Source organism: Pelophylax lessonae (assembly GCF_965119305.1).
Source record: "Pelophylax lessonae genome assembly, chromosome: 2".
Taxonomy (NCBI): domain Eukaryota; kingdom Metazoa; phylum Chordata; class Amphibia; order Anura; family Ranidae; genus Pelophylax; species Pelophylax lessonae.
The window spans coordinates 643,496,630-643,511,472 of NC_138769.1; the positions used below are offsets into that span (position 1 = coordinate 643,496,630).

At 41.3% G+C, this 14,843-nt stretch overlaps 1 protein-coding gene across 5 annotated transcripts in view; it reads left to right on the plus strand.

Annotated features, from left to right (window-relative positions):
* NBEA (neurobeachin) overlaps window positions 1–14,843 on the plus strand; it is a 1,052,497-nt gene that overhangs the window by 463,402 nt on the left and 574,252 nt on the right. For 4 of the 5 annotated variants that reach the window (XM_082246613.1, XM_082246612.1, XM_082246614.1 and 1 more), the window contains one exon: window positions 12,717–12,897. In XM_082246613.1, coding sequence (XP_082102739.1) covers window positions 12,717–12,897 — 181 coding nt within the window. Of the gene's footprint in view, window positions 1–12,714; window positions 12,898–14,843 lie in introns of those variants that run through there. The other variant, XM_082246615.1, reaches the window with a different exon arrangement.

Here is a 14,843-nt window from a genome sequence, read left to right on the forward strand (position 1 = left end):
AGCCCTGATCCTCCTCTTCTATGATCCCTGGCTGGTGCTTCTGGCTCCTCTTCCTCTGTGTGCCACCATAGGAAGCTACTTCCTGTGGTGGCACATCTGTGGACTCGATCCTGACTAACGATGCTTGTTTCCATAGACACAGACAGCTCGGCTCCACCCTACCTCCCACTCCATCACAGGATTTTATTACCAGCAGCAGGAACAAATGGCTCCCGCTGCTATCCATCTTCCCTTTGTGAATGGAATGAACGGACACAGCCACTGCTCTTGTACACAGAGCTGAATTGAGATTAGGCTCCGATAAGTATAATATAGGGGAGAGCTGCACACAACAAAAGGTTTTTTACCTTAATGTAGAAAATGCAGCCTGTTAAGCCGCTCGGATCACTTCTGCCTTACAGGACATTTGACGGTTGAAAATACGGATATCGGGATGATGCCTGTAGCTGCAGCCATCATCCCAGTATAACGACTGCAAGCCGAGGCGTTTAGTGTTTAACATTTGCACGTTTCTAAATCAAGCAAACATAAAGGATGTAATATTCAAAATGCTTTCATCCATAGAAAAGGGTAAGATATAATGTCTTAGAATGCAGAACTCTACAGCAGCTCTTCCTTGCTGAAGAAGACTGGTACTTTAGCATCCCTAGTGACCATTTTTGTACAGTTCACACATCTGTCCTTAAAGTCCATTCTGGGATAACTTCCTTCATTCCATAGGAGACTCCTCTGCAAGTCTTCATGCGTGCTCCCAGTGTCGCCTACGAACGACTCTCCATTAGCTGGTTACATCCATGTGGCTCAGCCAAAGACTGACAGGGCAGCTCAAGTCTGTGCTGTCTTTAGTAAAGAGATTTTGTTACATAGGCACACTCCCTTACTAGAAAGTTCCTGGGAAGTGGGGCTGTTGTACCTGGGGCCAGTGCTGGTGAAGGAGGAAAAATGTAGGTCATTTTGGCACACAAGGCACTGTATAAAGCAGTGAATGTGTCTTTCACCAAACATTCACTGTTGCTAAATCAATCGCTCCAAATTAAAAACACACAGACACCTGAAAGATTCACCTGCAGAGAATGTTAGATCTACTGCATTATAAATATGCCCCAAAGTGTATGTCAAAGCAAAATAAACAAAAACCCATGCAGTGCATCTCTGCTATACATGTACATTTGCCCATGTTTTATTCCTGCAAAGACCCTGCAAGTACAGAAAAATACCCATTGACCTGCCAGAATTGCACTCAGCCTCTAATTTCCCATTGTGGGCTGACAACACAGCATTTTTGTACACTGCATGGTCTCAGCTCTGCTCAGTTTCTTTTGCTAAACCACTCCAATTCATCTCTAGGATAGACACTAGCTGACTTCTAGTTTTAGGATAAAAACTGGGAGCTATAAATAAACCCTTTGAGATAACACGCAAAGTGTGCACAGGACACAACACAGATATGAACTTTTAAAAAGATCAACATTTTCTTTTGCACTTTCAAACCAGATGCAGAAAAATGCTTTCAATAGTATATTTAACAGAGTTTTTAAATAGGAGAAGGTAAGCAAGTTCCATTAAATATATTATCCTGAGCGCAGGCAGAATGATATAAAAAAAATTAATAATGGGAAAAAGCAGCTAGCACAATTTGCTTGTAACAAATAACGTAAATAGAAATAGAAATGCAGCGCTTTCACATGATAGAACAAAGTCCTTCGCAGTCCAAATAGTAGTATTCAAAGTTGAAAAAAAGCACCTCAAATCAGTGCACTTTAACGCAAAGGGCGATGAAAGATCTCCTCCTCCGGCACCACAGCTCACAGAGCCTCTTACCTTCAGTTGTGGACCACCTGATCATAAATGGGTCAACAGTGCTCAATTTAACATCCACCACAATCAAAATATCCAGACAGACTATTGGGAGCTTAGAATCTTTTAATCTAGAAGGAGCACTAAACCATGCAAAGTTCAGGAAGCAGAGCAAAAGCACCGTATTGTGCAGTATTAAAGGCAATTTTGCATTTATTTAAACACGCTAGAATACTCATAAACGATAAAGATGAAAGCAGTATGTCAATCCAAACATTGGGAGAGTTTTCAACCAACATAATTGCTGCGATCCTTGTGCGTGGCGACGTCACGTGTCCAGGCTCCACCCAACGTTTCTTCATGAAAAGACCCCAATGACGTCTTTTCATTACAAAATGCGTTGGGTGGAGCCTGGACACATGACATCGCCACACAGAAAGATTGTGGCCAATTTGTTGGTTGAAATCTCTCCTATTTGGATTGCAATGCTGCTTTTATCTTTATCGCTTACGAATATTCTGGGGTGTTTAAATAAATCCTAAATTGCCTTTAATCCTGCACAGTCAGGGGTCTTTGTCCTGCTTCCTGAACTTTTCATGGTTTGGTGCCCCTTCTGGTAGAGTGACTAGTCTGTAAGATTTTAGGCTGCCAAGAGGCTGTCTGAATATTTTGATTGTGGTTTATGTTGAACTGAGCGCTGTTGACCACTTATGGCCAAGACAGTTTCATTCTTAGGATTTTTATACACTTAAGTTTTTTTTAAATGTACAGAATAAACAGAATAACCCTCTAATTGGACTTTGAAGGGCTTAATACTGAGATATGTATATTATAAAAACTTGCAAATTTTATTGTACAAATATTATGAAAAAAATATACAATCACATATTAAAAATTATTTGCGATTAATAAGAAACATGACTGAGTTGGGACATAACGATCCTTACTGGACTGCAGAGATCCAACGCGTTTCGATGTATTTCAATATAATTATCTTCTTCAGGGGTCTTTTAGCATAGAACCAAAGAAGGTATCTGAGATGGAAACAAATATATTAAATATAACAACTGTCAATAAGACAATAGTAATGAAATCATGAACATATCAGATAGCACACATACCCAGATATAGTCGGGTTCAAATATAAAGTCGCATATTTAACCACTTTAAGACCGGAGGATTTGGCTGCTCAATGACCAGGCCCTATTTTGCGATTCGGCACTTCGTAGCTTTAACAGACAATTGCAGGATAGTGCGACACTGTACCCAAATAAAATTGACGTCCTATTTTTCCCCACAAATAGAGCTTTCTTTTGGTGGTATTTGATCACCTGTGCGATTTTTACTTTTTGCGCTATTAAAAAAAGAGCAACAATTTAGAAAAAATAATATTTTTCACATTCTTTTATATAAAAAATCCTCAAAAAGAAATGTAAAAATCAAAGTTTTTTAACATTTTAGGCCAATTTGTTTTCTGCTACATATTTTTGTTATTAAAAAAATTGCAATAAGCATATTTTGATTGGTTTGCACAAAGGTTATTGCGTTTACTAACTACGGGAAAGATTTGTCATTTTTATTGTTTTTTTTTTTTTTTTTACTAGTAATGGCAGTGATCTGCGATTTTTTTTTTTTTTTTGCTGGACAGCGACATTGCGGCGGACAGATCAGACCCCTGACTGACATTTTTGACACTTTTGGGGGTACCAGTGAGATTACTGCAGTAATCAGTGCTAAAAATATGCACTGTTACTGTAAAAATGACACTGGCAGGGAAGGGGTTAACAGTATGGGTGATCAAGGGGTTAAATGTGTCCCTAGGGGCGTGATTCTAACTGTCAGGGGGCGTGGCTTGTGAAGTCATCACAGAGAGATGCAATCCTATATAGCAGGATCACATAGCCTCTGTGATCACTTCAGGGAGAATGACAGACGGGTTGTGTTTACATCAGCCGTCTGTCCTTCTCTCTCAGCTGCAGGAGACCGTGAGTGGCCGGTGGCCATCGGAGCCGCCAGTCACACGCGCTAGCTCCCCGGCTAACGAGCAGGGGCGGGAGAGCACCGCCGACGGCGCGCGTTCGCCCCCTAGAGTCTCCTGAGTGAGCAACGTAGTACTATGTCTGTTTGCCCAGGAGCGGCTGCCTGTCGCAATAAATCTGTGGTGGTCGTTAAGTGGTTAAAAACATGCTGTCAAGGAAGGGGCCAAATCTCTCCACCTCCACTACCAAACATGCATGACCCCAGGAATATATACCGTATTTTCCGGCGTATAAGACGACTGGGCGTATACGACGACCCCCCTAATTTTCATCTACCAGTAATACTTATACTTGGGTTACCTTGGAGATATTATACTCGGCGTATAAGATTTTTTTTGAGGTTCCAAAGTAGTCTTATACGCCAGAAAATACAGTATTTGTTTTCATCTCAGATTCCTTCTTTGGTTTTATACTAAAAGATCCCTGAAGAAGATAATTATATTGAAATACATTGAAACGCGTTGGGTCTCTGCAGTCCAGTAAGGATCATTATGTCCCAACTTGGTCATGTTTTTTGTTAGTCGCAAATAATTTTTAACATGTGATTGTATATTTTTTTCATGATGTTTGTACAATAAAATTTGCAAGTTTTTATACTATACATATCTTAGTGTTATGCCCTTCAAAGTCCAATTAGAGTGTTTTTCTGTTTGTTCTGTACCAATTAGGGATGTGGGCATTCCATGAGACACTCCCATTTATGACATAACTAGTCTCCAATTTTTTAAATTTACCACAAAATAGCAGATCTTTTTTTTTTTTTTTTTTTTTTTTTTTTAGGTCCACTGAACTATTTTGTGTTACCATGATGACTAAAAGGGTTGTAACCTGTTTTCTTAGTAGTGTTTTTTTCACGAAGGTTTAACAATGAACACATACAATTACCCTTAAATACTCTATATTATCCTTCAGATGAGGGCTGCTAAAGCATTGCCAAAACATATTCATTTAGTATACATGCTCTTATTAAAGGGTTAAACTGCAGAGAAGGTTTAGTACTGTCTTCTATCTTGTATATTAGAATCCCTTGGCTAGCTATCAGATCCATGGAGAGAGCTGGCCTGCTTTTCCTCATTCTCATAATGGAAGACGATAACTTTAACACCTATAGGATAAAAAATGAGTGTCTATAAATATTATCGCATTGACCTAGTGTGCAAAAGTATGTTGTAATATCATTCCATAACCAGGTGGACAGATCTCTGTACTATGACAGACAATATATTTTACAGGGAGTTTTCCCTTATGGGATTACACGTAGGATGTCAGAAACTGGAGATCTGTGTTAGTGAGGCCCAAAATTGCGCAAGCAGCGTGTAGTGGGCGCCCCAGCCAACATAACATCACTCTCTGTAGAGAATTGTCCTTTCAAAGCCAATCATCTTTACAGCTAAGTGTATATTATCAAATCTGCAGCAGGACACTAGGCTGTGTTTAAATCAGATTTGCAGATGCTAAATAAATTATGTTCAGGAAAATGTCGGAAAGAGAAGTTGATTTTGGCAAAGATTGCTTTGCTTCTCAGAGCTTATAGTGAATACAGCAAATTTGCAGGCAGACATTTTGTGGGTTGAGACTGGATTTTCTCATGACTTGACTGTGTTACATCTTTTTTTGACTGTTAAGTGGGGTACACACTAGTAGAAAATCTGCTGACAATTCCCGTCCGAGGTAAAATCGTACGATTTTCGGCTAGTGTGTACACAACTTTCAGCAGGCGATGCCAACATTTTCCAACTAAAAAAAAACGGAGGGACAAACACCAAAATTGTTATCGTCCGTCCCCAGCCCGACCAATTTTCCTTTAACCACTTTACCACCGGAGGATTTTGCTGTCTTCCGTCCAGGCCACTTTTTGCGATTCGGCGCTGTGCGACTTCAACTGACAATTGCGCGGTCGTGCGACGCCGTACCCAAACGAAATTTACGTCCTTTTTTTCCCACAAACAGAGCTTTCTTTTGGTGGTATTTCATCACCTGTGCGATTTTTACTTTTTGCGCTATAAACAAAAAAAGAGCGTTTATTTTGAAAAAATAACAATATTTTTAACATTTTTTTATATGAAATTCCCCCCAAAAAAGATGTAAAAACCAATTTTTTAAAAAAATTTATGGCCAATTTGTTTTCTGCTACCTATGTTTGGTAAAAAAAAACCGCAATAAGCGTATTTTGATTGGTTTGCGCAAAAGTTATTGCGTTTACTAACAAAGGGAAAGATTTCTGTCATTTTTGGTGTTTTTTTTTTTAACGCGTAATGGCGGCGATCTGCGATTTTTTTTTGTGGGACTGCGACATTGCGGCGGACAGATCGGACCCTTGACTGACATTTTTGACACTTTTGGGGTTACCAGTGACATTACTGCAGTAATCAGTGCTATATATATGCACTGTTACTGTAAAAATGACACTGGCAGGGAAGGGGTTAATTTTATTGGAGAGGGAGGGGTTAATGTATGCCTGGTGCTTACTGACATGTAGGGGGGGAGGTGACTGAGTGAGTCATGGACAGATCGGATGTCCAGCTATGCTGAACAGTCCGATCTGTCACTCCCTGTCACTATGGAGATCCGCCCGCTTGTGTTTACACAGGCGGGCGGATCTCCACACTAGATCCCCAGCGATCGAGGCAGAGCAGCGGCGATCGCCGCTGCTCCTCCCCTGGCCCGACTCCCGCTGTGAATGAAAACAGCGGGAGCGAGCCTCCGGCGGCGCGCAAGCGCCGCCCAGAAGGGGGAGTGTCTGACGACGTTAATACTACGTTGTCAGACGATAACGAACCACTTTGCCGCAGTACTATTACCGTACTCAGTCGGCAAGTGGTTAATGTGTATGCAGTACGTCCGCCACAAATCGGATACGAAAGACCACGCATGATCTGAAGTTGCTGATGACCCAGAAGTCTAGGTACAAACGTCCCAAAAAAAAAAAAAAAATCAGACGAGAAATTTTGTGAACATTATGCACTAAAAACGGTTATGACCGCTGAGCATAAGAGAGAAAAATTGGAGGATATTTCGTCTGATTTTTGTAAAGTGTGTACGAGCCTTAAAGCAGTTGTATACTCATGAAAAAAACAAACCCTGTAAGACAAAGGCATAATGAACTAGTATGCATCGCATACTAGCTCATTATGAATTATTTACCTTAGAACGAAGCCCCGGTACGGTCGTCTGGACAACGCTGAGGGAGCTGACATGCTCCCTCGGCGTCTCTTCCTGGTTCGGCGAGTTTCACTTTCCGGCGAGGACCTCTGAAGGTCTGCTGGACCTTCAGAGCGCATGCGCCGCAGACGTCAGCGCCTGCATGCAGGTTTAACATCTACTAAACCGTGCAGGTTTAGGAGATATTAATTGTATCTACAGGTGAGCCTTATTATAGGCTTACCTGTAGGTAAAAGTCATATAGCAGAGTATACTACTGCTTTAAGGCTACCTTTTTCCAGCAGCCATGTAGCAAATACCCTCAGGATACAAAAAAAAGGGTTACCTCACACAATAATGTTTGATAAATTTGTTTATACACCGGCTTAAACAACAGCAAAAAAAGATGAAAAATGATAATGTAGGCAAAGAAAAAAGCCGTTTTATTCTGTAATGATTGTAGTGCCCGTAGGTAGCGAGAAGATAAACAGAGTAGCTGTGATAGTCACATGTCCACAAAGCCTTGGCCATATAGTGTATGTGAATTTTGTTGTGATATAAATAACGAGCATCTTCAGAATCTGTTTTACTATAACCATAAAGAACACTAGGATTTGTGAGAAGACTAGACTAATGCCTAATACACAAGATGATAAAATCGGATGTAAAATACCACTTTCAAATGTGCGATAATCTGAGCGTTAGTACACATCTTTCAGAGCCGATCATGATGGTTCATGTGAAATCACTCAAATTTTTTGATACCAGAACGATTTTAATTTAATCAGTACAGTATTCTTCCAAGAAAATCAGAAGACCGACACCACACATGCCCGAAAAACCAAAGAATACGTTACAATACAATACAAGGCATAATGTCACTTCTGAAGTTGTAATCTGCCGTATGAGAATTTTCATAACTTAAGTAACCTCTTCGTTTTTGATATGAGACTAGCATACAAAAAAAAGATCATTTGTCTGATATTCTCATCATGTGTACAAGGCTTTAGAGGAGTAGAGATGTCTAAGTTCTACAGTGGTAATCTGTACAGCAGCTTCTCTAAACATCAATATACAAATCTCACATTTAATACAAAGAAATAGCAAAAAAATCGAATATAATCTTCCTAAGGCTAAGTTCACACTGGCATTAAAAGCAGGCATTTGAGAGGCGTTACAAAAACATCTCACCAAAAGCCTGTGCACAAGATACAATAGACAGCACACAGTGCTGTTCACACTTTAAAGAGGAAGTAAACTCTTGAAAACTTTTTTTCTTTTTTTTCCCCCTGCAAAGTAAATGCATAATGTGCTAGTATGCATGACATACTAGCACATTATGTGACACTTACATGCAACGAAGCCAGCGTTGTTCCTGCTGCCGGTGGCATCCATCTTCACCCGTCTTCTTCCCGGTCTGCGGACTCTGGCTGTATTACTGGCCAGAGCCACGTGACGCCACCAGTCACGGCACAGGGCTCTATAGAAACAGCACGGGCAACCGTTTCTTCAGAGCGCTTGCTCCGATGACGTCATTGGCTGCATGCACTGTAAATATCTCCTAAACCGTGAAAGTTTAGGACAGGGCTTGACAAATTTGCCTGAAATCTAGGAGCCAGCTAAAAAAGTTAGGAGCCAGTTTTTTTTTTTTAAACTAACAACCAAGCTTTATTTAATAAAACGGATACTACATTTACACATAAATACGACTAGAACCCCACTCTCCTCTATAGCGCAATTGGATGGAAACAGACTGTCTGTCTCTTTCCATCCGATGCCATCTGATCCGATCCACGGGATGGATAGAAAATAGAACCACCATCTGTCTGTTTTTGGCGGACAAGATCAGATGGCGGCAGATTACTGCTCCATAGAGGAGAATGAAGGGTCCGATCAGGTCTGCCTGAAAAACTGACAGGCGGACCTGATCAGACAGCCCGTGTGAAAGGGGCCTTTGGCTGTGGCATGGCGATGAGGGAAAAAAAAAAAGATTTTATATATATATATATATATATATATATATATATCATTTTTTTTAAATAATAATAATTGAAAAAAAAGAAAAAAATTATTATTTATTTTTTTTAAATGTAAAAAATAAATTAATAATAATAACCACACTCCCTGTCCACTCCCCTTTAAGCAAAGGTAACTGGACAGGGAGATGAAGCCTGCAAAAACTTCCCTCATCTCCTCTTGGGAAGGAGATGAGAATGCATTGAGAACAGGCAGTGGAAAGTCATTACTCCCGGCCACCACAAGAGGGCACCAGTTCCCCATTGGAAGCCTCTCTCATCTCACAGAAGAAGGCCGAAAAGCCAGGGCCTCAATTTTCAGACGGCGCGGAAGTCCGTGCACTCGGGGAGGAGGTGGGGGCGCAAAAGGGACAGGACACCTCCTGCAGGGCACCCCAGGTGCCAGGTCGCTAATTCTATTCGCAAATGCGACCTGGCATCGGGGTTTGTCGAGCCCTGGTTTAGGAGATATTTACAGCACATATAGGTAAGCACTAATATAGGCTTACCTATAGGTAAAAATCATTAAAGTGGGTTTACAACCACTTTAAAAACATGAAATGTTTGTGTTGCTTCACAATTGAAGCCTTTCAACGCCTCCCATTCAAATCCATCATAACGCTTCGCAAATGCTCTGGCAGGCAGGTGCGGTTGCGAGGCATTGGGATTAGTTAATTTACTGTAATGGAATAGACATTTGTGGAGCGGTTTAAAAAAAACCTTAATGATCATCAAACGCTTCAAAACTACCCCTAGGGCAGTGATGGTGAACTTTGGCATTCCAGATGTTTTGGAACTACATTTCCCATGGTGCTCATGCACTCTACAGTGTAGTTGAGTATCATGGGAAATGAAGTTCCAAAACAACTGGGGTGCCAAGGTTCGCCATCACTGCCCTTGGGCATTTGCGGAGCATTTTTAACTCATCATTAATGTTTGTAAAACGCCAGTCTTATGCCAATACTAAAGCTCATTTACGCGAGTCTAACGCCCATACTATCTCCATAGGAGCATTTGTTAAGCGTTAGAAATTTAGTCAAGTGTGAACAAGCTCTAAATGTTTTTAATGGTTTCTAACGTTAAGGTTCTCTTTAACCACTTGCCGATCGTCCGCCGCAGATATACTGTGGCAGGCTGGCTCGGCTATGCGAAGCGCTGTACCTGTAAGGCGATTCACAGGAGCGCTCCTGGGGGCACGCCCACGCCCATTAGGCAGCGGGGAAGCCAATCCATGGGGCCGGCGGCTGCGATTGCCACCGGGCACCTGCGATCACTCCCTCTGGAGAGAGAACGACAGTCTGCTGTTATACACAGGTCTAGGATCTCAGGTCTCTGTGTTGATTCCCTCCTCCATCCAGTTAGAAAACACTCCCCTAGGCTCAAACTTAACCCTTTAATCGCCCCTGGGTTAACCTCTGCCAATGTCATTATAACAGTAGCAGTGCATATTTTTAGCACTGATTACTGTAGTAATGTCACTGGTCCCCCAAAAAGTGTCAAAAATGTCAGGGGTCCGATCTGTCCGCCGCAATGTCACAGTCCCGCTAAAAAGTGCTGATCGCCACCATTTTTAAATTAATTTTTTGGGGAATGTTCTACAGTAGAAAGTGAAAAATACTGTTTTTTTTTTTTTTTTTCAGAATTGTTGCTGCTTTTTTGATTATAGCTCAAAAAATAAAAATCGCACAGGTGATCAAATACCACCAAAATAAAGATGTAATTGTGGGAAAAAAAGGACATACATTTTTCTAGGGTACAGAGTGGCACGTCCGCGCAATTGTCAGTTAAAGTAATGCAGTGCTGAATCGCAAAAAATGGCCTGGTCATTAAGGGAGCAAATCCTTCCGGTCCAGAAGCGGTTAAAGCTTTTGGCATTTCTTATTTGTTTCGCCAGCCCTGCATTCGAACTTCTATCCTATGCAAATTTTGACAAGAGCATGCTTGGTTGCACTCTGAACCACCTCCTGCTCTTGTTATTTGTTGGTTTAAAAGGGAGGTGCCAGGGGCTGAAGGAGGTGGGCCAGCATGCATTACTAAAAAGGCATAACAAAATCACCTGGTTTGGTGTGAATACAGTATTCTGGACATAATCTGCAGGTCCTTATAGGGATTTGGAGGTGTCATTTCTAGCGTTAATACTGCTTTTGGTGCCTATATTAAGCATTTGCACAAGTACTTGTGCAAATGCTCTAATACTAAAACCAATACCTTCATGTCCGTAGACTGTAACCGCCATCTTTAAAACCGGTTCACATATGTGCGGGGCCAGTTTCAGTGCGATTTGTAAAAAGAGCCTGGTGCAATTTCATTCAGTGGTTCAGGTGCTGTTCAAAATGCAATAAAAAATATAATAATAATAATTAAGTTATAGAATAAACAGAACCACAAGGTTTATTTAGTATTCGATTAGTATATTAGCTAAATTAATAATGTGTCACATGACACTAAAAATCAGTAATTGGTATCGGCAAGTACTTGAGGAAAAAGTATCGGTACTCGGTCTTAAAAAAGTGGTATTGGTGCATCCCTAGTCCTTTTTCTAAGGTCTGATGGTGATTGGATTACAAGAGCCCACAGATTTACATAACTCCCCATGACTTAATGAATGCTGTCTCTGTACCCCTTATAGTGAATGACTTGCAGTGTTGTTAATAAATACACTACATTGTCAAAAGTATTGGGACACCTGCCTTTACACACACTTGAACTTTAATGGCATCTCAGTCTTAGTCTGTTGGGTTCAATATTGAGTTGGCCCATCCTTTGCAGCTATAACAGCTTCAACTCTTCTGGGAAGGCTGTTCTCAAGGTTTAGGGTTGTGTCTATGGGAATGTTTGACCATTCTTCCAGAAGCGCATTTGTGAGGTAAGGCACTGATGTTGCAGAGAAGGCCTGGCTTGCAGTCTCCGCTCTAATTTATCCCAAAGGTGTTCTGTTGGGTTGAAGTCAGGACTCTTTGCAGATCAGTCAAGTTCCTTCACTCCAAACTCCCTCATCCATTTCTATTTGGACCTTGCTTTGTGCACTGGTGCGCAGTCATGTTTGAACAGGAAGGGGCCATCCCCAAACTGTTCCCACTAAGCTGGTAGCATGAAATCCTCCCAAATGTCTTTGTATGCTGACGCCTTAAGAGTTCCCTTCACTGGAACTAAGAAGCCAAGCCCAGCGCCTGAAAAACAATCCCACACCATAATCCGCCCCCCCCCCCCCCTTCCACCAAATGATTTGGACCAGTGCACAAAGCAAGGTCCTTAAAGACATGGATGAGCGAGGGTATGCATAGGTGATACTCTTGAAAAATGCTCCCATGACCCTAATATAGACCTATAGATTGATGTTTGTCCTTTTTAACACAACTATCTTTTGATAATATGAAAGTCATTAATTTAGCTCTATAGTGTAGCCAGCTCCATTTGTTTGTGGGTTTAAAATATATTTTCTGCATGTATTTGCAATACACTAGCTAATCCTTACTGTCATTTGTCTTTTTAAAACATAACATTGTTGTTGCCAACCCACATAATGCGTGCTTATTAAAGGTCTGTCTGAACTATGTGCCTCAGTGTGATACATCTGTGCTAATATGTTCTGTCCTTAGCCGTAAGCTTGAACGCTTGACTTACATAGGCCCCTGAGTTGGGCCTTTGCAATTAACATTGGCGATCATTATAATGAAATCACATTGTCATGTTTTTTTTAATTTTCTTGTGACTTTGTTTTAAGACGGAATTGGAGAATATTGAAGTGACACAGGGTATGTCATCTGAGACAGCGGTGACGTTCCTCAGCCGTCTCATGGCCATGGTGGATGTCCTGGTTTTTGCCAGTTCCCTGAATTTCAGTGAGATTGAAGCAGAGAAGAACATGTCATCTGGTGGCTTAATGCGACAGTGCCTGAGGCTTGGTAAGTTCATGCTGTATAGTGCAGATGGTGTCTGGTAACCCTTGCTGTGCAGAAGGAGAGTGAGCAGCCTCCTACACGGTGTTCATGGCCTCCTTCTCTATTATGGAAAGAGTTAAAGTTCCTTGCCTGTAGGAATACATTGCTGCATTTCACTATGGGAAGGTTTTGACCTAGTTCTAGATCTGCTTTGATATTATATATTTATAAATCACCTACTGTGCAGCCTTATTATACAGAGCTGAACAATGTGATGAATTCAGGACTTGCAGTCCCCAGTAGGGTCTTCAGAGAGGTTTTATAAATGTATTCTGTGAAAACTAAATGTATTTATTTTATAGAAAATCCATTCTTGGTGCAGTCACAGCTTATCAAAACTTAGCATGAACTTGTCACAGTGAATTAACCTTTTCTGGATTGACAGAACGTGGTAAAAAAATAGGCATTTGTTATAAGAATGGCTAATTTTTAACTTGCTTTGCGGCCGTATTCGTTTGCTGCAATGAGCCCAAGCCAAATATAGAGGAACTGGAAGATTACTATTATAAATGTCTAAATTACATGTTCGTAATTAAAGAGCCAGGCCACCCTAAACTGATATCTAGGTTTTGGGTAGATCCCAACAGTTTCTTTTTTTCCTGCGGCTCCCTGCCTCAATGCCACACGGATAAAAGGCATTTTTGACACCATCCCCTGAAAAAGGTAATTTTTTCATTGAACATTTTGTCTGGCCAAAGTGATGTTTGCTTGATATTTTCTGGACTGTCCCTGGTTCCTAAACAGAATTTGGAGGGGGGGGGGGGCACTGTTGCTTAGAAAAAGAGCCAAAAATGCTGTGGAGAGGCTAGAGTAAAAAATTAATCCACTGTTCAGTAATTCAGTCTTATTCCTTTGTTAGTAAAAACATAGGTAATTGAGCTTCAGTGAGGTTTTATTTGGATTTAAGCCCAGATGCATATAAAGCTACTCCACTCTAATCACCAGACCCCGTGTTACAGTTGAATTGGCTCTTATGAATCAAACAAATACTTCGGACAGCTTAAGGCCCCTTTCACACTGACGGAGTCCACCAGCGGATATGCCGGTTAAGCAGGAGATCTCTCTGGTGATCCTCGCTGAGCAGGTGGATGACAGGACATAGCCCGCTGTACTCTATGGGCTGTTGGATGGAAGCAAGACCGCCTGCCCATTTCCATCCAACTGTAATCTGAACCCATCCACCGAATAGATAGGGAACGGATCCCCATCCTTCTCTTTTTAGCGGACAAGATTGAATCAGGTCAGATGTCGGCAGGTGTCATCGGGCACGTCTGCTGACATCCACCACTCTTTAGAGGCTAATGGATGGTCCAGTTGGGTCTACCTGAAAAACTGACAATCGGTGTGAAAGGGGCCTAAGGCTGCATTCACACCTGAGCAGAGCAATTTTCAGGAGATTTTTAAATTTAGCTTTTTTGAGCGATTTTTCAAGTGTATACAGGCATTTTTAAAAGAGTATTACAGGCGTTTTAAATGTGTATTCAAGCTTCAGGCTTTTTGTTTGAGCCAATGGAAATCACTAGGGGGAGGAGATCAGTTAATATAGACAAAAAAAAGCCTGAAAAAGCTTGAATTAAGTGTTTTCAGGTGTTCCCTTTGAAGTCTTTGGGGCCAAAATTGCTCAGTTCTGCCTGAAAAAGTAGTTGATGCCCTTTTTGGAGCAATAGGAGCTCAGCTACAAGCGGCAGGACACTCAAATGTGAATTAAGGCTATTAAAAACAATTGGTTTTGGCTTGAGTGTTTTTGAGCTACAATGCTCAGGTGTTAACAGGGCCTCAGATCCACTTTTTTTTTTTTTTTCTTTTAAGGCCTGATGCATACAGGGTGTTTTTCCCCAGCCATCCTCCAGGACAGTCACATGAGAGAGAGATAGGCTCCTCCTTTTTGCAGAAACACAAGCACACACAAG